The sequence below is a fragment of the Myotis lucifugus genome, unplaced genomic scaffold (assembly GCF_000147115.1).
Source record: "Myotis lucifugus unplaced genomic scaffold, Myoluc2.0 scaffold_82, whole genome shotgun sequence".
In the NCBI taxonomy this organism is placed as follows: Eukaryota; Metazoa; Chordata; class Mammalia; order Chiroptera; family Vespertilionidae; genus Myotis; species Myotis lucifugus.
In genome coordinates, this window is record NW_005871130.1 from 390,997 (window position 1) to 415,931 (window position 24,935).

At 41.5% G+C, this 24,935-nt stretch overlaps 1 protein-coding gene and 1 pseudogene across 1 annotated transcript in view; one reads left to right on the forward strand and one right to left on the reverse strand.

The window, feature by feature from the left end:
* The window catches only part of CD226 (CD226 molecule), a 51,015-nt gene that overhangs the window by 5,883 nt on the left and 20,197 nt on the right, over positions 1-24,935 (reverse strand). The window contains exons 4-5 of the mRNA XM_023755628.1: positions 15,679-16,026; positions 1,014-1,116 (exon numbers count right to left, since the gene is read on the reverse strand). Of these exons, the coding sequence (XP_023611396.1) occupies positions 1,014-1,116; positions 15,679-16,026 (451 nt within the window). The remainder of the gene's footprint in view (positions 1-1,013; positions 1,117-15,678; positions 16,027-24,935) is intronic.
* Positions 18,757-18,986, forward strand: LOC102434192 (annotated as a pseudogene).

The following is a 24,935-nucleotide window of genomic DNA, read 5'->3' on the forward strand; positions in this document are numbered from 1 at the left end:
AGGAGATGAGACAGAGAAACCTCTGGAAATCCAATCAATAAGCCATGCATGTGTGTGTATATTACCATGCATCTGTGCCAATATTCTGGGGAGAGAAGAATGGGGAATGGATGGATTCATCCATCCAATAAACATGTATAAAGTGTCTTTCAATGCTGTGCTAGACACGCCAAATGTAGACATCAAATGCTTGGTCTCCTCCTCCCTTAGGAAGGTAACCTTAGTTGGAACACAGTATATCCACCCCTGTGTGATCACAGCTAAGACTGCAACAGACACTTAGGCATGTGAGTGGGTGAATATGGAGAGCTAGGAAGGGAAGAAAGGGTCCACCAAGAATATCCTAGAAACTTCCAAGTGTGCCATGGACGTGAAAGGTAGGACACTAAGAGGCCAGTGGCCACCTGCTCTCTCTAAGATCGCCCCTCCCAACCTCTTTCTTCCTTGATAATTTTTAATAAGAACAACTAAATTGTTTGTTTCAGAGAATAGACAGCCATTTAAATAATATTGTTTGCTTATTAGAATATGTGCTTCATCACATCTCGTTCACCACTGTGACAAAAGAAATAGCTGATGAATAAGTGAAGGCTTTATTACTGTTCGATCCAGTCCTCCTCTCTCTCTCTCTCTCTCTCTCTCTCTCTCTCTCTCTCTCTCTCTCTCACACACACACACACACACACACACACCATCCCTCACCCAACAGCTTTTTTTCCTAAAGGAGAAGGAAGATCAATGGAGTAGGAGACAGAGAGGAGACAATAGACATATAAAAGCTTTGTTAATATGGGGCAGACGGCCAGCTCCTACTGATTATTAAGTGAATGACTCTCCCCTTTTCCTCCACTATTACCACAATTCTTTCCTCTCCTTTGTGTAAGAAAAGCACTCAGAAAAACATATGTGAGTGCTAAGACAGCTTGGCCAATGCTGGGTGATTAATTGTAGAGATCCTCGAACATCAGAATCGCTCAGGGTAAACAAGATTCAGAAGGAGGCGCAATGCTCACCTGTTATACAGAATGACAATGACAGCGGCAATTAAGATAACAAACAGCAACGATAAAACTGCCCCTACAACCATCCAGAGGACATATTGGTTGTCGGTTTTACCTAAGAGAAAAAAATTATAGTAGAAATTAGGAATTCAGCCAAAGCCAGCAAAAAGGAAGACAGAAAAATGAGAAAAGATACATCCATCATCGTAGAGGCACAACTGAAAACAAACAACTAATCCAAGAGAAAAAAAAACACAGGATGAGATAAGGGAAAAATATAATTTTCTGTTCAGTCTCCTAAGTATTTCGGACTCCTGACAGATTTTTGCTAGTTCTTTGATCTCTAAGATTTGATTTGACACCTTAAGAATAAGAATAGAAAGAGTGTATGCCTGAGACAGATATCCCTTCATTCTAATGAGCTCCTGATTGCAAATGTAAAATCTTTTAAGAAAAAAAAACCCATCAAAATAGTATACAAGGAGTGAGGGCATGAGTGGGGGGGGGGGGTTAACGTAGGGATAAGGACACATATGTAATAACTTAATCAATAAAAATTTTTTTAAAAAATAGTATACAAATAAAGATTACTTAAGTACCATTATTAAGTACATTCAACACACAACAGTATGTAACTTTGTTGTTTATAAGTAGAATTTTGTTTAAAAACTATTTTCTACACAGTTGGGATTAATGGTAAAAAATAATCAGCAAAAAAATGTGTTATTCCAACTCACTGCTTCCATGGAAAGAACCACAGTCCAGGAATTTGAAACTCCCACCCTGGTTCTTTCACTATCTAGTTTAAAATATACAAACAAACTAGAGAGAAAGAAGGAGAGAGAGAGAGAGAGAGAGAGAGAGAGAGAGAGAGAGAGAGAGAGAGAAGCATTAATGAGAATCATTGAGCGGCTGCTTCCTGCATGCCCCCCACTGGGGATTGAGCCTGCAACCCAGGCATGTGCCCTTGACCAGAATTGAACTGTGACCTCCTGGTTCAAAGATTGATACTTAAACGCTGAGCCACACCAGCCAGGCTCACTATTATGTTTTTTGACCTCAAGCAAAACCTTAACCTTCTCTGCATGCCTTTCTTCATCTGTCCACTGATGACAGTGACGATGCTTCTGATTAAATCACAGAATTATGGCGGCAATATCCAAGAGTAATAAACTACTAGAGAGACATCACCTCTGCAGTATGACCCCGGTGAGCTCAGAGCGCATTTCATCTGTAAACTGTCCTCCTGCCCACAGCACACCTCACCCTCTGCCACCCACAGAGCTCCCCACCAGGAGAAGAACTCCACCCATTTGTGCTGTTGCTGGGAATGGGATGGAACTGGAACCCAGGGCCTGTCTTTACTGCCACCTTTTTTGGGGACAGCAAACATGCAAGATCGGTATAAGCCAAGACAGAGACAGCACGACTTTCCGGCTCTGGAAATTAGAGCCCCAATGCTGGTCCTGTGATTCCCGACTCTCTAGAATCCCACAGTAACTGGAGAAATCACACTTCTCACTGGATTTTTAACAATCTGACAGATTATTTCTCCCTTCCTAATTCACTATTTAGCTACGATATTTTTCATGATAAGAGTTCAAAGTCTACACCCACTCATTCTTTTGCAAGTATTACTGCAAAGAGAACCTAAGTCAAATAATGAACAATACTTTTATACTTTAAATTCATTTAAACTATTAGGTGAATAAAAGTATATGAACTTGTCCAAATTTGATGGGGAGAGGAGCTTACTCAGAGCAAAAATACGTTATTCCAACTACAAAAGGAACAATTAAACTTTCTCCCCATGAAATAAGAAATTAACCTTTTGAAGCTCTTGGCACATTAAGAAAATAAACAAAATACCTGAAATTATTTTGCATTATAACCAGGACTATAAAAGGACTTGCTATACTGAAATAATTTGAATATAATATATGCTAAGGTTAAATCAAACTGGCAATCATAGCAAGAAAATAAGAGTTATTATCAATAAATTCATTGACAGTATTCTGGGAGAATTTTTTAACTACATTTTTAAAATGCTATTTAGATCGTTATTACAGTAAAAAATCTGGGTGAACTAGAGATCTGAATTTTTATGGAAATACTAGAATAAAATATAAATAAATCTCTGAATGAGAAATGACTTTCCCATGTATAAAAATAAATAAATATACAGGCTTGAGCCAGTCAAAATGAAAAATAACTGAAGGTCAAATTATTACAAATGAAATATAAAGATAAACGTAATATTGGTAGGTTGTTTTATCATATCCTTGCTATTGAGAAAAAGGTACATAAGACAATGTGAGAGCTATAACTTATTAACGAAAAGCTCTTAAAGAGTAAGTTGCTATAAAAGGAAGCCTGTGGTGAGATTGCCCATTGCAAGTTCTTTGAGAAGCAAAAACTGCTGCAACCTGCAACGAAAAAGAAATTGGTCTCTGTGTCACACCCTTTCACGTTTGATTAATTGTTTTATTCCAAAGAAAAACTCAAAACTGTATAACATTTCTAACAGCAAAAAGAAAATCCTCCTTTCCCTCGTTCAGCAAGACTCTGCAGCTGGGGTTGTCAAACTTCATTTGCATCTGAATTACCTGGTGGCTGAGCCCCACCCTCAGAGTGTCTGACCCTTTAGGCCTGGGTGGCTCCCAGAATTCACAGCTCTCCTGTGAAGTCTAAGATGCTGGTATAGGGGCTACCCTGCATCTCATGGCTATGGGCAATGGAATGATGTGTGTAAAGAATCCCAAGGAAATGAAAAACTGCTGACTATAGATAGAAAATGAAGTAAAATTTCAAAACCAGCCCTAACCCATTTGGCTCAGTGGATATAGAGTGTCAGCCTGCGGACTCAAGGGTCCCAGGTTCGATTCCGGTCAAGGGCATGTACCTTGGTTGCGGGCACATCCCCAGTAGGGGGTGTGCAGGAGGCAGCTGGTTGATGTTTCTCTCATCGATGTTTCTAACTCTCTTTCCCTCTCCCTTCCTCTATGTAAAAAAATCAATAAAATATATAAAAAATAAAATAAAATAAAACCAGAATTCACAATCGCACAGTTCTCAATCAAGTATGGAACTTACTCGGGGAAAAACAGCCTGCAAGGCAACAGCATGCCAAAATTTTAAAGTGATGGTCTTCAGGGAATAGAATTAAAAGCAATTGTTCCTTTAGGCTTTTTGGTATTTTCCAAACTGTCTAAATGATATATTGCTTTTATTAATCGGGGGGAGGGGGGGAAATAGCTCAAAAATTTAAAGGCCTGCATGCTTAAAACAGAATAATCTGCCAACATTTAATGGTTATATTTAAAGGGCAGGCTGTAGAGAGCTACTTTGTAGAAGGGAACACAGAACCCGTAAGAATTAAGTTGGCATTGTTTTTATTAAACTCTAAATTAAATGACTGAAGTAGAAACCACTAAAAAGGATGGCCACTTATTTCACAATGCCCAATTATAGATACAAGTTTCCAATGCATTCCGTATTGTCAAATATGTTACCTCTTTCCACCTCTTCTGGTAATGTTTGACCTGCTGGAGTCAGATCTGTTCACTCATTCATCTTTTAATACATTACATTTCAAGGCATGTGTATTGGTTCATCAGGATTTCAAATCCATGTGTTTATGTCTTAAGTGAAGTTTTTGTTTTGTTTTTCGTTATTAGGTCTGAGATATAACTCTCTTCTTTTATTTATTTATTTACTTACTTCTTTTCAGTTTTATTTTGTATTGGTTTCAGGTGTATAGCTTGGTGGTTAGACAATCATATATTTTACATGGTGTTCCCTGATATTCCCAGTACCCCAACTGTCACTGTAACTGGACAACCAATGGATCTGGGCTGCCTGTCACTACTTGAGACAATTAAGTAGAGATATATATGAGCATTTATTCCAATAATGCCAGTAGGTCATCCACAAAAAATCTGCTCTATCACTCCCTTCCCTCCCCGCCCCCCCCTCCCCCCCCACCCCCGCATAGTTAGAAGGACAACAATTACATGAAATTAAGAATTACAGGCAAGGGAAAGTAGGCAAAGAATAATGGTTACAGGTTAGAAGCAATGCATGCTGAGGGAGTCGCAGAGGGCGGGTGCCTCTGGGCACCTCTGGGACCAGATTACAGATAACAGGGGCAAAAGGTTGCAAAGTGTGGGTGCCTCCAGGACTAGACTGCTTCAGCCACAGGTTGTAAATCTTTAATGATAGGCTGTTCTTGGGAAAGGAGGAGGGACTGTATTCCGATGGATAGCTCCCATGTCCCAGGGCATACAACTCACAGCCAGGTTAGAATATGCTTTCTTTAATAAGAACAGTCACAATTGATTAAATCATTTGCCATTGGTGATTAGTTCATCCTCAGCCCCTCTCCCCTCAGGGGACGGGGCTCAAAGTTCCAAACCTCTAACCAGAGGATCTCTCCTCAGGCAACCAGCCCTATCCTGCAGCTACCTAAGGGCCTTCAGCCACCAGTCCCTCATTAACATAAAAAAGTCACTACATTCTGGAGACCAAGGGTCTCCGAAGCCCTTGTGTCAGGAACTGGGGACTAGGACCAACTATTATAGCAAAAGAGGCTCCTTGCAGTCCCCCTCCTCCATTCCACAGAAAACGGCAAGTGTAGGCACTCTGTGAAAGAAGCAAGAGACCCAACAGCTATTTCCTTATTGAAGGAGCTCACATTGTTTTTGAAAGGTCCTGGCTGATTTAAAAACACCCACGGAACAAGCCTTTTCCCATAAGAAATAAGGGGAACAGCGTGGGGGGCAGGTAGGATTCAGTAACACTGCAGGAGACTGGGCCATTGAGAGCATCCCAGCCTCCAGCCAGTCCTGCCTTTCCCCATTTCCCGCCCTTCCTCTGCCTCCATGTGAGCCATCAGGACTTAGAACCCCGTGGTGCAACCACGCAGCTCGATGGGCACGGTATGGCTAAAAACACAAATGGACAAAAGAAAAGCAAACAGCACTGGATGCTTTAGGGAGTTAATTGACAGTCCTAACATTCACTATTTCCTAACTTCCGCTAACAGATCTTTGGTTGAGAAACATCAGCCTGAAAACCTCCCTCTGAAAGAAAGAAGAATGCTTGTCTATTCTCAGCAGCCACTATTTTGCTGACTTTTCCCCCCACATTCTTCCCAATGGTGTGTTGATTCATAGGAGGCCAAAAGTGTCGTGAACCATACGGCCATTATTTTCCCTCCCATCAAAGAGGATAAATACAGTTAAAATAAATTGTCAGTGAGATATATAAATGAACAATTCACTCCAGGGCTGCAGCCCTCCAATGACAAGTATTTATGGCTGAGTCATAAACCCTTACAAGGCCCATGATAGGAATGCTGCCAGGTCTTCCCTCAGGGCCAGGTGGACAGCAGTGGGCAGTAAAGTTATTGCTTCTCCTGAATTAGAGTTTGGGGTGGGTTAGTGAGTGAGGAAACAGTGGGGTCAGGTTAGTGAGTGAAGTCACTCAGGACCTAAATATCTGAACTGAGAAGCATGCCGGGAAAAACTCACAAAGCCTAACCCTCTAGGCAGCCTGGGTGGGTCATAGGGGTTATCAGTTAGAGTTATTCTTACATTTTTGCTTAATTAAAAAAGAAGCAGAAAAACTGGATTTATTTCTGGGTACAGATGGAATATGCAATGTGTGACTTCCCACAGGGTAAGGATGTGTGAGCAGACAGCCTCAGGATTACCCGGTCTACTGCAAGTTTTTACTTACTACACATATAATGCAAATATCCAACCTCCGGCCACCTTCGACATCAATTTGATGAAAACACAGAGATTGAGGAGAGATGTCCTGGGGCCCAGACCTGTGTTCTAATTCTAATTTTCTTCCCTTGGAATATCCCTTGTCCTCCCAAATGCTTTTTTTTTTCAATTGCAAAGTGGTGATTAAGTCAACCCCAAAAATGGAAATGGGGCTTAGGTAAAACAGATAGAGGTGCTTTATATATTTAAGCAACAACTGATATATAAATTATGAATACGTCTACTTACATTTTGTATCTATACATTCGAAGTTAGGGGTAAATAAATAACTCATTTCTATTCTTTTTGTGTTGGAATTCCATGTTGAACAACCAGTCATGAGTGACAGAGGAATCTTGCTCCTGAGGGCATGCCCACCTTCATGGGGAAGAGCAGAGGGCGTGTTGGTAAAAACTTGTGAAACAGGTGTAAGCGTGGAGGACCACTGGAAAGAACAGTAGCCTGAAGCCGGCTGCACTTTCCTGTACGCCTGAACTATTTAGCAAGTGGATATTGGTGCGGTAATATTATTTTAAAGGTCAACTTTCTTTGTACCAGTCGATTTTATACTCCTTGTATTTCAGAAATTTTTCCCTGTTGTATAGCAAGAAGGTCCTAGGAGATAAATTATTTTCAGACAATTAAAGGACCATGACATCTACCTCTAATCCTTCTTCTGTGTGAACAGCAACTACCCGCCCTCAAAATAAAAGTATTGTCGGATGATTTTAGCTGAGAAACATAGGCACTGAGAGTCTAAATGATTGTCCTGCAGCAAGCCAATGAGGGAAGCGAGCTTCTAGCCCAGGGGTGGGCAAACTTTTTGACTCGAGGGCCACAATGGGTTCTTAAACTGGACCGGAGGGCCGGAACAAAAGCATGGATGGAGTGTTTGTGTGAACAAATATATATTCAAAGTAAACATCATTACATAAAAGGGTATGGTCTTTTTTTTTTTTTTTTTTAGTTTTATTCATTTCAAACGAGCCGGATCCGGCCCGCGGGCCGTAGTTTGCCCACGGCTGTTCTAGCCCCATGTACAGATTTTGCTACAGTGGGTTTGCCTCTCTCGATGGTAAATGACTTACGTACTTAAAAATGTTATATCATTTGGGAAACATAGTCTAAGATTGGCTGTAACGTTTATCTACTCGATCTAGCTACATTTTCTGGTGTCATTACCTGCATGATGCCCTACTATGGGCCAAGGTTCTCTACAGTGACTGGTGAGTGAATGGCAAGGGTTACCTAAGTCAGCATATGTGGATGGTGACATTCTTTGACTTGGTACACCTGTCGAGAAAGTTTTCAAGATTGACTTCACCGTATTAGACACCTCACCTTTTTCCCCCAAATATTTCTGTCTGGCTGTATTTCTTGAGCATGTACCTCAATTTTTATAAACACCTATTATTTAAAGGAGACTGTATTCATGCATCATAAGTCAGAATGTCAAGACTGCATGCACACTGCTCACCTTCTCAGTGAGAGTGAGTGTGGCAGACCTGAGACTGGCCCTGGACTAGTGGGTGAGAACTGGGATTTGGGGGCATCCCACCTTTCCCTAACTGCTAAGGAAAACACCTGCCTGCCGCCTGGGGATCTATCAGTCCTTCTGACTTGGCCCCATGCGCCTTTCCCCTCTCCTGATTTGCTTTGTTTCTCTGCTGTAACAGATCAAAGCCATCCTTTTGGAATGTCGTCATAGGAAGAGAGGCCCCCTCTCCCAATTCTGCGGGAGGACTGGAGCCTTGCTCCAAGGGGCAAAACCACCTCCTGGAGGGAAGACTAAGCAGCTCGTTTTAGGATGACCTCAGTGACAAACGGGGCCATCAAGGCCTCTACTTGAGGACCTTGAGAACGTGGGTGTCATGGGTTGTAGCTGCTGGGCTCTACAAAAGGGGAGGCTCTTTCTGTCTTTACAGTCTCTTAGCAGATTGCCTGTGATGCACTCCTCAATTCTGGTTGAGTGCTTATTCAATAATGAATTTTTTTTCTTTCTTTTCTACCTCTGTGGAGCTATTTTCTGGGTAGGGAGGAGATTTGGGTTCTAATTATAACTCCCTAGCACATTGTTACCCTTACTGTTGTCTTTCCAGGCATGACTCTCCATTACAGTGTCTGCGTTACGTTTATGCACAAGGCTATAATGGGAAATTTTTCAAATGCTCTACTGAAATCCGGATAAACATTTTCCCTATGCAACAAAATACAGCAGGCATACCATGTCATTTAAATATTGTATGTATTTAGTTGCAAAGGCCCATAAATGTGAGAGAATATAACTGTTCTGAATACTTTAACATGGAAAATAAATTTTTGTTTTCTCTTGTCCCTGTGAGTGGAGGAATGCTTACCACATGGCCAATTGACTAATATGCTCCCTGCCCCTCCTAGCAAATGTAACAGACATCTGAATTCACACAACTTAAAAGAGTGAAGCATTTATCTCAGTGCTCTATATAAGACAAAAAACCCAAGCATGTTAACATCAGGACAATAATCATACCCTGCAAACCTATCTTTCTATATTTGCAAATGTATCTCCTTGTGGCCTTGATTTAGGGGTCGTTTGCACATCCATTGTGTCCTTGAGTTTCTTTGAAGACAGACAATATCCCAGCCTTTGTTAGTGCAATCTTCTCATTGCAGTATACATTCTTCATTTGCCCATGTCCATCATTGTGATGATAAGGATTCTCTTTTCACTCACTATTCACCCTAGCTAAAGCTGTTCTTCACACCCCACTAATCGGATCGAGAGCCATCACCATGTCAACCTATATCTGTGAAAGGAGGAATCTCTTCCTGTGGGTTCATCCAATAAAATGCCACTCTTCTATTCAAACAACTATAAACATCACAGTGACATTAAGCTCCAGCAAAAGTAAAATATATTGAATTAATTCTGGAAATGAACTTTATTGTGGCCAAAGAGGACTGCAAAATATTTATTTTATAAAAGCTATCCAAAAATATTTCTCAGTTTAATAAATGCCCTTTAAGAATCTCTGAATTATTTCAGTGTAAATTACTTTATGATACAGTTTACTAGTAGGGTCCAAAGATATATCTCTACAAATGATAAATGTTTACTATTCATTTCCTGTTCTTTTCAAAACAGCCCTCTGCAAATCTACTAGGTCACCCTTGAATATTCTGCAGGAGTCAGGTCAGTACATGATAGAAATACTTCAGTTGAAATTGGAAGTCGTTGACTAATTGAACTGTGATACTGAAAATTAGAATTGCCATGGAGAATGGAACATCATTAATCTTATATGAAGAGCGAAATTTTTTAAATTGTAAGTTGTTTCCTACTTGCCTTGGGGAAAATTTCACACCATCTTCTATGCTCAGTTCTTAATAAGACTCTGAGAGACAACCGCAAGCTGTTAACAGTTTCCAGATGCTTTAAAATGAGAAATCCACCCACGACAGTCTAAATGGCTGTTTTGTGGCTGGAATCATTAGGCAAGTCTCTGGAATAAGTATGGCCATGGATTTTCAGTGGGAAGAAAGTCAGTGCATGGATCTGAATTTGAATGTCTACCTGTGCTCTAAGCTCCTGAGGAGAAGAAAACTTCATGAAAATTGTTTGAAATTGACGCTGTGGATAAAGACCCACTTAAAGAAAATCCTTTCCCAGGATTAGCTGCTTTCTAATACCACCCACTTACACTCTATCGTGATGTTCCCTGCGAATCTGCTATAGGCACCTGACACACCAACACACTCGGCAACGTTCCTTCTGCAACAGCATCGCCCACTCAACATGACCTCTTTCAACATTTCTCTCTCTGACATTAATTTTCTATTACTCAATTCAATATCTTCTTTATATATACAAGCACAGTATGCATAAAGAAATGACTGCAGGATCAGGAGAGATGAGTAAATCAATATGCAGGGCAGTGTCTCCTGAAAGAACAGATTTGAGCAGAGCCAACGACATAATAGGCCATGATTGAGTAATCAGCTCGCTTGTGATGATGGAAACTGTTTCATCTGGATACCCAGTTGTTGCCTGGAATCTTAAAAACATAACTACATTGGCCAGGCAATCGTGGTTGATCTGTTTCATTGGAGGCTGTCTGAACTGGTGGGAAGTGCAAGCCGTGCTCTGGGACTCTGGTCTGTGGTTCTGTATATGAACTAACCGTCATGCACATTATGTTCTATGTATGTGAAGATAATGAAAGGCCGAGGTCCATCACACTGTGCCAGGGAAATGGGCACATCTGTCAGCCCTATGTGCACCAGCTCAGACAACCCCCATGCCTACAATGTTTACATCTACTATAAATTCCCAGGAGTGGGACAGAACATTCTGGATTAATGAACTCTAGGCCTCATGGAAGCAATCTATGGGAAGGCTCTCTTGGCTCTGGCCCCATGTTTTTCTACTGAACACTTCTGCCACCTTCCTTTACAAACCTCATCCTCCAGACCGAGGAGACCAGCAATTAAGCACCATTTACAGAAAATATGGTAAAGAAGAAAAATAAAATTTAAAAATGAAATAGGCTTTTTTGAAAGATATAAATGCAAACGAAGTTCATGAAAATTCCTTCTCAAGCAATGCAATTAACCTAAGAGTTCAGGTATCTTTGATCAGTAATCACTAAACAGCAAATGTCCAATATTGATGAAGAAAATCTAGACCTAATCTAGCTAGAAAACTTGAACACAAAATGGACACGGTCCCTACTAGAGTACATACCAATATTAACATAGAAGGAATCAGCCAAGAACATGCATTAACACAAATTCTGGAAAGATCTGACAGCTTCAAGCAGAGATGCCAAAATCTGATACCTCAAATAATTTCTAATACAAGAATCTGGACTGCTGCAAATAGATGCAGTGACTCAAGCATATACATTCCCAAGTTATAAGTGTTTGAGACATTCCAGATGTGTAATGGTGCAATGACTGGGGAGCAGTGTGGGCCAGTGTGGAAAATCTTGAAGGTGGTGAGATCTGATGGAAACACTAAAGGAAAGAAGGTAAATGTGGGAAAAGTTCATAGGTTGGTGAAGAAAAGGAAAAAATAGAAGAGTGTGAGTGACTGTCCAGGTGGTGGCAAGCACAGCTGACATTTCTATCAGACCAACTTCTCTCTCCCCTCTGTGCCCACCCAAGGTGGGTAGGATGCCCGTGGCCCACCAGCAAACCTGGTCAAAGCTTGAGTCTGCATCAGCCCAGAAAGGGGCACCTTTTCTTAACTTGTCTGCCTAGAGGAGGTGTCATTGGAAATTTGTCGACCTGAGTGGGCTCCTTTGTAGCCTAGTTTGAGAGCACCATCATTCATGTGCTATTGAACTCTTAGCTCATTTCCTCTGCCTTGAATTTCACTTTTTTAATTCTACACACAGTAACTATTTGACTTACACTTCCTTGAATATTATTTTGCCATCTTTGGTCAAGAATTGATAGTGGCAAAAAACACACAAAAAAGAATTGATAGTGGCTTTTGTTGCTCGTAATGAGATCCAGAATTTCAACAAGTTATCACTTAATTGTGCCTACCACCTTCTATGTTAACCTGTAACTCAGAATCTCTGTACCCACCTAGCCAGTCACCCACACACAACTTCCTCATCCTCTCATGCTTACTTCCTGTTACTCCCTGTCCGCTGTTTTGTCTCTTTTCTCTGCTCTGATCATTAATGTCTCACTTGAAACCCGATGGTTCAGCTGAGTGGCCTTGTTGGTGGAATATTGGAGAAGGACCTGAGAAACTATACTACTCAGTAGTGGCCAATGGAAGTTTATTCAAACTAATCTCCTCCAGAAACTTCCTGAGAGAGCTGCTTTCATTTCTTTGATCCTCCTCCTTTTCACAATCAATAAGCGCAGTTAAAACAATAGTAGTTTGAACATCATTTAGCTAATATTAAAAGACTTCAAAATTTCTTTTGGTGGAAACTAAAATACTTTTCTCATAACTAATGAAATTCCAACGAATATTAAGGACCGAGAATAATTTTGGTCACTGTTGTATGCACACATTTTCCCCCTGATCCTTGCCCCTGTGGTCTAGACAAATTTCAAATGCAGAATAGTCAGTCTGAAACTATTTCCTGCTTCTCAGGTCCTGAGAGCCAAGAAGAGGAGGCAAGTATTTCTTTTAATTTAACAAAGAAAGTCCATAGTAAATTCTGGTATAACTCATGCTTCTGCCACTTTCTCTTTCTTCAAAACAAATCAAGGCCTGACTATATAACATATAGGTTGACATTGCATCATCTTTTGGGTGACCTATGAGTACCCGGTACTTGTCAAAATATGAACACAGGCAGACAGATGTCAAGGAAGAGCCTCGTGTGTGTGTGGAATATGAGTCCTGCTATAAAGAAGTGGATGGAGGTAACAAAGGATGCAGAGCAGTTTATTAAAAATTGTGTCACAATCACCTTTCCCTTGACAGTTGAGATAAATTAAATCTGCTCTACATCTTACACCTGTCTCTCTGCTTTTAGCTCTACATTGATTTTTGACTAAACAGCCTCAAGCTTTGAAATAATCAAATTGCACCAGAGAAAATACATGCGCTCTAGTTTTGCTTTCCATCTGATTTTTAATATTCAATACATACTTATGATCATTTTAAAAGAGAATTAGACCAAAGCATACAGTCAACAGCTGTCATCTTCTGTCAATGATAGCTGTTGACTAATGGGTCCCATTGACATTCTTTCAACCTGCCCCTGAATCTCAGAAAGCCATACTGTGGGTTTTCAAAACAAATGGACACTAACAATGCTGCCCATTACATTCAGTTGCTTTCATATTCAACAGTGTTTACAGCTTCTGTACAAAGAAAATAAATCATTTTATGCAAGAAACTTAGTCATGTTTTGACAAGAGAAAGATGTTTTTTAAAATTAGTAAGCGTTAAATAACTATACCTCCTAAAAATCTATTACCTCCATTTTCTCTATGATTTAAGATGTTTAAAATCACTTTTTCACATATAATGGACAAGATCTTATTTCATAGGTGTTTGAATATGGTTCTTTATGACATTTTTCTGAATAGACCATTTTCTTGCCTTGGTCCTGAAAGAAGATTAGTGACTATGCTTAGTCTTTCTTTTATGTGGCCAGGTTTAAAAAACACTTCTGTAATGCAAGGTTATTTTTAGGTAAGAAATAGTGTCTATATGTGTCTAAAGGAATGGAGTCAACATTTAAAGTGAAGAATCTCAGTTAATTTTCTCTTCCAAATTGGTTCATCAACCTTGTTTTGCATCAAGTTCTGAAAAGAATGTGCATCCCACAACTCCCCACTCTACCCCCACCCCTGTCATTAAGAGGAGCAAAGGCAGCTTGATGTGATCCAAGGTGACTCTGTAGACCAGGGGTGGGGAACCTTTTTTCTGCCAAGGGCCATTTGAATATTTAACATCGCTCACAGACCATACAAAATCATCAACTCAAAAATTAGCCTGCTTTATTTGGTCAAACATTTAATTAACTCATCCCTAATGCCTTGGCAGGGCCAGACCAAATGATTTCGCGAGCCTTATACACAGCCCACAGGCCAGACGTTCCCCACCCCTGCTGTAGACAGAGGGCTGTCCTCTGACAAATGTCCTGCTTGGCACACACAGGCCATTGTGTACACAAAGCCTTTCATCTTCCTTCTGGGGCAGGAAGAAACAGCGGTTGCAGCGTAAACTGTCCATAAAAGGACAGCCAAATCCTAAGAAGCCATGGCTTTAAAAGTCTACACACAAGCAAGGCACATGGGCTTCCTGGAAGCAGATGACAGCAAAGAAGAAAGAAAGATGGCTGGCTGGAAGGAAGAAAGGAAAGAAAGGAGGAAGGGAGGGAGGGACGGAGGGAGGGAGGGAGAATTAAAGTAGAATTTCTGTCAAAATAAATTACTTTCTCTAACATGTCCCTCTGCAGTGAGAAAATGTGCCCAGAGGATGAATCAGGAAAGCCTGGGATGGCCTTTCTCACAATCAGTTGTAACCCAGGCCTCTACACAGACTTCTAGAGAGGCCAGTCTCTTCAGCAAGCAAAAAATCATTTTTTCTTACTGTTCCATGGCTTTTGTGAGGCCTAAAGCTCACACAGGTAAGGGCATCGTTATGACCCAGGAGACAAATTACTAATACAATGTGAGTACCCGGCCTTGGAAGGAACCTGCTCAGCTAAGAGGCCTTGGAGTTCAGCTTCAACCTTGTCAAGGCCAGTCTGCTTCTGCTCCCAGATCTGAAAGAGCTGAGGGATTCAAAGCTCCAATGTGTCAAAGAAGCAACTTTATTATCAAACATTTATTAAATTTCCACTCAACACAACACTGACTCAGCAAACACTAATCCAGCAGCTTCTTGTTATTGCTGAGGTTATATGAGGATTATGAAACCTAGTCACCATCCTCAAAAGTTTTAATGTAACTGAAAAATAGGAGGTTATATGGCTGGAACTTACAGGCTGGTAAGTCCATGTATTTTTTCAGACTCCCTGATTTTTTTGTTTAATTTCAGGAATATGGGAAAGATTTATGATTATTATTAAATTTGTGATTGAAGGATTAGCAAGATAAAGACATACTAAAGACTGCCATTCAATAACTGACAACTTACCTAAATCCAATCATTAAAAAATATTTTGACCCTGGCCGGGTAGCTCAGTTGGTTAGAGCATCATACCAATACACCAAGGTTGTGGATTCAATCCCCGGTCAGGGCACATACAAGGATCAACCAACGAATACATAAATAAGTGGAACAACAAATCCATATTTCTTTCTCTCTCCCTCTCTCTCAAATCAATAAATTTTTAAAAAATATTTTGAACAATAGAGTTATAGAAAAGACAACAGAAATCAACCCACAGTGGTTGGCTCTTTCCATTTTTGACATGAGAAGGCTTCTGTCATATACTCACCGTCAGTTACGGTCAACCTTACCACAAAGGTTTCATTTTCTCCTGTGCTGGCCTTGAAGCAACAACGGTAAAGTCCGGAGTCAGAGGCCACGACAAGGGGCATGAGGATAAAGCTCCTTCTCATCCCCTGGCTACAGTTGCTCAGGATTTGCCTCCTAAACCTTGAGGGGGAGCTTTTTCCTTGGGATAAGTTGCAGCTGATTAGGAGGTCGATCTGATGGGACTGGACCTTTTCCCATGTGACTTGTTGCATGGGACCCTTCATTTGAAGTTCGTACATGAATGTGATGTTTTCTCCAGGTTCTGAGACCACATGGCTATTCAATGGCACAGCTATCTCAAAGCTATCTGAAAAGAAGAAGACATTAATTATACTTAGGTCCTCAAACTTTTAAATGGGAAGGTAGAAGATACTCAGAAAATTCCATCAGAAAGTTTGGTGATGTCATTTAACATAGTTTCAGGGATTGCAGACAGCTTTATACCGAATTTTTGTAAGAAGAAGGCTTTTGAAAGAATGTGCTCACACATATTCTCTTAACTTTTACTTGGTTAACCATATAACAAGAAACATCATCAAAACCTCTGGTGCTTTTCTTGGTGGTGATCGTTTTAAGAGGATGAATGTCACAAGTGATCATATCAAGTGGTTGAATGGGTTGCTGATTCACACACTGACTCTGAGTATCAAATATCCTATATAAGAAAGGGCTAATACACAAATCAATCAAAGGGCAGAACGATCAGTCGCTATGACATGCACTGACCACCAGGGGGCAGATGCTCAATGCAGGAGCTGTCCCCTCGTGGTCAGTGCGCTCCTAGTGGGAGTGCCACTCAGCCAGAAGCCAGGCTACGAGAGGGCACAGGCTGGGCTGAGGGACCCCCTCCCTCCAGTGCACAAATTTTGTGCACCAGGCCTCTAGTCTAGATTATAATAATGCCAACTAAGATTTTATTATTCATAAAAGAGATACCAAATCATCTTCATTGAATATATACATAAATTCATTTTTCAGACATATGGGTTGTCTTATGCATAAAGTAAGAACCCTGTGTTTTGTGACTTCCTGGGTAACTACAGAGTCCTCCAATGTTTTCCCACCTTCCTACCACCATAGCTGGAATACCCAGCACACAGCACTTAGTACATAATCACTAGATACCTCAATCAACAGTTTTTATAGTGTGGCCTGATATCCTAAAGGGTTCCTGTATCCCTCTCTGAGAACTGAAAGATCACACCTATTTTAATTGTCATATTAAAATGTAATTTACTTTTTTAACTCTTATTCTATAATAATATGTATATTATAAATTCACTCTTATCCTGTAAGAATATATAGTAGAGATTTTCAGAGTCTCTGATGGCCACTGGGATGTGTGCTTATATGCTTATAAATGCTGGTCTTTTAAATTTTGTTTGGTTTTCATTTCTATTACAATAAATATTTATAGAACAAAACTCTTTGGGTTCTTCAATCATTTTTAAAAGAATAAATGGGGAAAAACAATTCTAAAATTCATATGGAACCACAAAAGGCCACAATAGACGAAACAAGCTTGAAAAAGAACAAAGCTGGAGGTGTCACACTTCCTGATTTCAAACTAAACTACAAAGCCACAATAATTAAAACAACTTGGTACTGGCAAAAAGACAAAAATATAGAAGAGAATGGAAAGCCCAGAAATAAATATATATACATGGTCAGCGGATCTTCAACCAGAGTGCCAAGAATGCACAATGGAGAAAGGATAGTCTCTTCAACACGTGTTCTTGGAAAAACAGGCATACACATTATAAAAGGACAAAATTGGACCTTTCTCTTATACCATGCATAAAAACCTACTCAAAATGGATAAAGACTTAAATGTAAGTTCTGAAACTGTTTAACACTCCCAGAGAAAAAATAGGAGAAAGTTTCATGACATTGACCTTGGCAATGATTCTTGAATATGACACCAAAAGCATAGGCAACAAAAGGAAAAATAGACAAGTGAGACTACATCAAACTAAAGTATTTCCTCACAGCAAAGGAAACAGTGAACATAGTGAAAAGGCAACCTACCCAATGGGAGAAAACATTTGCAAACCATATACCTGGAAGGATTAATTTCCAAAATATGTAAGGCATTCCTACAACTCAATAGCAAAATAAAAAAACAAACCAATAACTACTTATTTAAGTTGAAAAATGGGATAAAGACTTGAATAGACATTTCTCTAAAGAAGATGTACAAATGGCTAACTGATTTATAAAAAGACGTTCAATGCCACTAATCATTAGGGAAACACAAATCAAAATCACAATGAGATATCACCTCACATCTGTTAGGATGACTATTAAAAAATAAAATAAAAAGAGAAAGACAATTTTTGGTGAGGATGTGAAGAAATTGGAACCCTTTTCCATGGTAGGTAGAAATGTAAAATGGCACAGCCTCTATTGCAGCACTATTCACAAATGAAAACATGTCCATTGATGGATAAATAGATTTTTAAAGTGTGGTATATATTACAATGGGATGTTATTCAGCCTTTAAAAAGAAGGAAATCCTGCATTATGAGACAATGCTGATAAACCTGGAAGACAGTATGCCAAATGAAATAAATCAGACACAGAAATAAATCCCATGTATATGGTCAGTTGATTTTTAACAAGAGTGCCAAGAATGCACAATGGAGAATGCTTCATGATTCCACTTCTGTAAGGAATCTCAAATAGTCAGACTCATAGATGTGAAGAATAGAACGGTGGCTGCCAGGGGCTGGGCAGGGGAGATGTGGGGAGTTGTGTCTCAGTGGGTGTAGAGTTTCAGTTCTACTAGATAAATAGGTTCTAGAGATATGCTTGCTGTACAACATAGTGCCTGTAGTTAGCAACATTATTTGTATACTTAAAAATCTGTTAAGACTTTAGACTTCATGTTATATGTTCTTAGCATAATAAAATCTTTTCTCAAAATGGTATAAAGGGAAAAGTTCCGAGCTCTGCCCCTCGCGTCGCTGCCCGGCCGTCTGGCCCCGGTGGACCCGCGACCTCCTACCGACCAATCTGCCTGGCACTTACCTGCACCATGTCTGGTTTCTCCAGCGTCACCGCTATGAAGAAAGTGGTTCAACAGCTCCGGCTGGAGGCCGGGCTCAACCCCGTGAAGGTTTCCCAGGCAGCGGCAGATTTGAAACAATTCTGTCTGCAGAATGATCAGCACGACCCCCTGTTGACTGGAGTATCTTCAAGTACCAATCCCTTCAGACCCCAGAAAGTTTGTTCCTTTTTGTAGTAAAATGAATTTTGAAGGTGTTCTAAACCACTTTTCTTGAACTGGCGAATATTCAGAGAGCTAAATCTGAGGTCTGTACAAAAAGCTTACCCTATAACGTGCCATACTCTACAAACTTCTGCTTTTGTCAGTCCTTAACACCTACCTCTCTGAATTTTCATGAATTAATATTTCACAAGAATGATTATTTTATATACACTGGCAGCAGCATACAAATAAAATACTTTAAAAAAAAGAGTATAAAAGGATCCTGAGACCAAACAATTGAAGAACCTGATCCAGAGAATAACCTTCAAGAATTAGGTTATTGGGGGGGAGTAGGAAGGGGGGTAGGTTATGTCAGTCTATTTAATCTGATAGTTCTGCTATGGCTGACAAGGAATTTCAACCTACTGTCCAAATAGAAAGGGCAGTCATGGTGTCACAGAGCCCTGGACAATAATGCGGAACTGAGAGACCATTAATCCCAGCCTCTCTGTGTCACTAACTCACTCAGGCTGGCCACTTTCTTGACGTCCAATGAAAAAGAAGAGAGGAGAGAAGAAGATCCCCACTTGAGAGTGTAAAATAAATTCTAAAATACAATAAGATTCGCTGTCTGTGTTCAACTAGAAGACTGTCTGTGAGAGTTTCGTCCCCACCAAACCAGCTTTTTCTCTTCAGGAAGTGGTTCCATGTGTCAGAAAGTTTTTGGAAAGAGAAAACCACAGCACTCCCGCTTCTCACCCGGTAGCTGTGCAACCATTTACCAAAGCTAACACTCTACCCACATGACAAGCACACAGGAAACATTTCATCTGGGGGTTACTAGTCAGCACAAGAACAGGGGGAAATAGAAGGAAAGAGAGAAAATCCATAAGAAATGAAAAAATGCCGAAACCAGTTTGGCTCAGTGGATAGAGCGTCGGCCTGCAGACTGAAAGGTCCCAGGTTCGATTCCGGTCAAGGGCATGTACCTGGGTTGTGGGCACATCCCCAGTGGGAGAGTGCAGGAGGCAGCTGATCGATGTTTCTCTCTCATCGATGTTTCTGACTCTATCTCTCTCCCTTCCTCTCTGTAAAAAATCAATTAAAAAATATATTAAAAAAAAGAAATGAAAAAAAGAATATAAAAGCTTAAAGGAAATAAATGAGCAATTAGAATAAGACAGGGTAAGAGGAGGCATGAGAAAATAAGAAGCCAGAGACAGTATCAATAAGAGGCTAAATCAGATCAGAGCACACTGTGTGGAGAAAATGAAAGAACATAAAAGAAATGACAAAAAGAAAGGGAAACCCGTTTTTACACCGCGCCGAAGCCTCGGAAATGAGACGCAGGCTGGCCTGGCGGCAGCATTGATGCTGGTCTTCAGAGCTCACATACCTGCTTGCTTTCCTCTGTGGCTACAGCTGTCCTCCAATCTCAGAAACTTGCTTTATCTGCCAATCTAACCCACCCTGCTACCAGGAAGCAACACCATGGACTGTGACTGGGTGTGAAGGGTCTGTATTTGCACAAAGGACAGACCCAGGAGGGAGGCCAGGCCTGGGGGTCTCAGGGGAAGGGGCGCTCTACATCAGGACCCAGGCTGGAACCGACAGAAGCCGGCCCGCCCCAGAGGCAGGTGGTTTGGAGGCACAGAGTGGACTCCCTTAACCTCTCCTGATGAACCGAAGAGCTGGCTGGAGTCAGGTGGAAATCTAGGCGAGGCCTGCACAACCGGCCTCCCTCACGTGGGGCCGGCTGCTGCTCGGAACACCCGATCCTCCTGCTCGGCACATGGAGAGCGACCAAAACAACCCGAAAACCAGGAGGACCCCACATGCACCAGGACCCTGGCACCCTGATTTGGAAAGCGAATCTACTTAAAATGGCGATCAAATTGTCGTTGTTAATAGGAAAGAAAGGTTTGATTACAATTGAATCCTAAAAACAGAAACAAAAAGAATAAAAGCCGGTTAATTTTACATTTCTAACTAGTTATGTATTAATTCTTAGCATAAACATAGAATAGATTGTGGGGGGAATGTTTGTTTGCTTTTAAAAACTTTCTTTTTAGCCTGGGCCGAATGGCTCAGCTGGTTGGAGCGTCCTCTTATACACTGAGAGTTCTGAGTTCAATTCCTGGTCAGGACACAGTCTAGGTTTGGGGGTTCAATCCTGGGTCTGGTCAAGTGCGGGAGGCAACGGATCGATCTTTCTCTCACGTCAATGTTTCTCTCTCTCTCCCTTCTTCTCTCTTTTTCTCAACTCAATAAAAACACCCTCGGGTGAGAATTTTAAAAATAATTAAAAAACCTTATTTTTAGAGCAGTTATGTGTTTACAACAAAATTGAGAGGGAGGTACAGAGATTTCCTATTACCTACATCCCTCACCAGACTGATGCATTTTTTACCAAGGATGAACCTACATGGACACATCATGATCCTACAAAGTCCATAATTCACCTTAGCTTTCACTCTTCATGCTGTACATTCCGTGGGTTTGGACAAATGTATAATGACCCGTCTTCATCATCATAATATCAGAGTATTTTCACTGCCCTAAAAATCCTATGTGCTCTGTCTATTCGCCCCTGCCTCCTCTCAACCCCTGGCAACTCAAAAGAGTGTCTCCATAGATCTGCCTTTTCCAGAATGTCATAGAGTTGGACTCATGCAGTATGTAACCTTTTCAACGTAGCTTCTTTCACGTGGTCACATGTGTTTAAGCTTTCGCCATGCCTTTTTATGGTTTGATAGTTCATTTCTTTTTAGCACTGAATACTACTCCATTGTCTGGGTGTACCACAGTTTATCTATTCACCTCCTGAAGGGCATCTTTTTTAAAAAATATATTTTATTGATTTTTTACAGAGAGGAAGGGAGAGGAATAGAGAGTTAGAAACATCGACGAGAGAGAAACATCGATCAGCTGCCTCCTGCACACCCCCCACCGGGGATGTGCCCACAACCAAGGTACATGCCCCTGACCGGAATTGAACCCGGGACCCTTCAGTCCACAGGCCGACGCTCCATCCACTGAGCCAAACTGGCTACGGCCTGAAGGGCATCTTGATGGCTTCCAAGTTTTGTTAATTATGAAAAAAGTGTTGTATACAGCCATGGGCAAGCTTTTGAGTAAACATGAGTTTTCAGTTCCTTTGGGCAAACATCAAAGAGCATGCTTGCTTCGTTTGTAGGACGAGTGTGTTTGGTTTTGTAAGAAACTGCCAACCTGCCTTATAAAGTGGCTGCCCCGTTTTGCATCCATCCCCACCCGCAGTGAGGGAGCCTTCCTGCTGCCCCACACCCTCGCCAGCACCGGGTGCCGTCAGGGCTCTGGATTTGGCCATGCTAACAGTTTGTCTGTGTTGTTCTCACATGGTGTGTATGTAGAATAACATGATGGATTCCTCTGTACTTTGTATGTGATTTTTCTAGCATGATGTTAGATCATTTTGGAAAAATATCTTAGTGCCCAAGCAAACTAACACGGGGTAAGGACTTCATCGGTGCAGCATTTCACATCCCACCTGGATCCCTCAGCACCGATAAGCAGCAGCAAGGCCACCCATGGGGGGATCAGTCATCTTCTCCAAGCCCCTCCACACACGTGGCCGTTCTCTGTCCTTCACTTAAAGTGCAGATACAAGGGGAAGGAGCCAAACAAGATAAAAATAAGTTAAAGGACTGCCTGACTGAACAGCACAGATAAGTGGGAGGAACAAGAGCTGCTGGAAGAGATAAAAACACAACCTGACAAAGCGTCTGGAGGCTGCGAGCTCGGCCATCTGTTTAAATGCAAGAAGGCGAGCATGTCCTAGATGGCAGGGCAGAGGCGCGGCCCAGAAAACACACACTAAGAGAAGGTGTGCAGTTTGTCCAAAATGCAGTGCCCCTATGAACGCCAATGAGCAAAAGGGTTCTGGCCCGGGCCTGGACCACTTGTGATTTAAACGTCCTGTGATTCAACTGCTGTGGCTGCAGGTGAGCCCCCAGAGCCCAGGCTGCCTCCTGGCCACTTCATGGAGCCCCCAAATCTGTAGGGTGTTTGTCTCAAGGGGCCATGGATCCTCATGCTGTAACTTTAGCTCACAGGTTTTAATTGTTAAAAAGTAAACTCCCGTCTCTCCGTTCCAGTACAATGAGGGAGAACAATGCTTTCTATTTAAGTCAGCACCACAAGGTTTGCTGTAGTACATGAGCAACGCTGCACTTTCTCCAAACAGAAACATAAGTGACTCATGGGAGGTGAGAATTTTAAATAGTATAGCTCTGAGGGCTTGCAGACCCAGATGATGACAAAACAGCCCAGGGGACTGGCTTGTTTTCCACGAAAGTGTCAGCAGTTGGCCTCGCAGACTTGGAAATTTCTGGTAGACTTTCTGCATGGCCGAGTTTTACAGAAAAAGAATCAAAAGAAGAACACTGACCCTAATCCTCCCCGACTAGAAAACAGACTGTGTCGGTGACTATCACTGGAGATGATAGTAAGCATTTTGTCTCATTACATTTAACATTTTCAACATATTTCAAAAGCAAACTAACAGGCCTGGAATTTGCCCTTACCACGTGCCAGCATTAAATGCATTACATGTGCTAACACCCCGAGTCCTCCCGACAGCCTGGAGGCAGGTCCAGCTGGCAGGGGGCAGAGAAGGGAGTCCCATGAGGCAGGAGGCTTGAGCAGCTGCCCCTGGGCCAGGGCTGTCATCCCTACCCTGTGAAGGGGCACACAGGACACTCCGAGTGGGAACTGGCCTGCTTTTCACAGAGGAAGGAAGCTCCCAAGGAAGCTCCTGTTCCTAAATATCTTATTTTATGATGCCTCAAATCCTATAATTAGAAATCAATTTCTTTGCTTGTCCTTGTTAAAATGCACATAACAACCTCAGCTCCCAGCAGCACCAACAAACACATCCATGAAAAATTGTCCATTAGATTGCTTTCCAGGTAGAAGGAAAGGAAGCCGATTCCCACCGGCTAGTGGCTCAGAACAGACTGGCTGCAGCAAAGGAAAGAAGAGTGAGGAGCCTGCCTTGCCACAGGTCACAGGTCACAGGTCACATGTTACTGTCTTCCCCAGGACCAAAGTTTAGAGGAGAATGAGGGCCTGCAATTGCCGGGTGGGGGATTTAGACTGGAAGACAGATTACAAATAAAACTGCCTCTTTTTATCATTCATTCATTCATTCATTCAACAGAGATTTCTGTGTGCTGACACAAAGACAAGTAAGGCACAGTGTGAGCTGATGGGAAGACACACAACCAGGTCATTGCACCAAACCTCTTGAGATTCCCCCAAATTGTTACTTTCCTCTCTTTCATCATCTAGAGCAGTGATGGCGAACCTATGACACGCGTGTCAGAGGTGACACGCGAACTCATTTTTTTGGTTGATTTTCCTTTGTTAAATGGCATTTAAATATATAAAATAAATATCAAAAATATACATCTTTGTTTTACTATGGTTGCAAATATCAAAAAATTTCTATACGTGACACGGCACCAGAGTTAAGTTAGGGTTTTTCAAAATGCTGACACGCCGAGCTCAAAAGGTTCGCCATCACTGATCTAGAGTGTCGGGTATGCCCTGACGTATGTGGATAAGCATATCTTTAATTCCTCAGATAACGTGTTAGGAGAAAAGGCAACTGAAAAGGATCAAAGATGAAGGCTCCCATCTAACAATTAATCTGCTGACCACTACGCTTTGAAGTAGCAAGGGGAAGGTTTGGGGAAGGAAATGAGGAGTAGTTTGGAACCTCTTCGAAAGAAGCAAAGAGCTTTATCGTGGCCAAGAGTCCCTGGATTCAAACCTTGAACATGAGTCAGAGCCTCCTCTCTAAACCTGACATCCCAGGCACGGCAGACACCAGCTCAATCTCAAGCAGGGTGCACTCACCACAGCCCCACATCACACAGCTCTTACAGCTTTTGGCAGTATGGGGAGCTAACCCCAATTAAGCAAACCAACCCTTAAGACTCTATGGTAAAAAGATTGGTGAG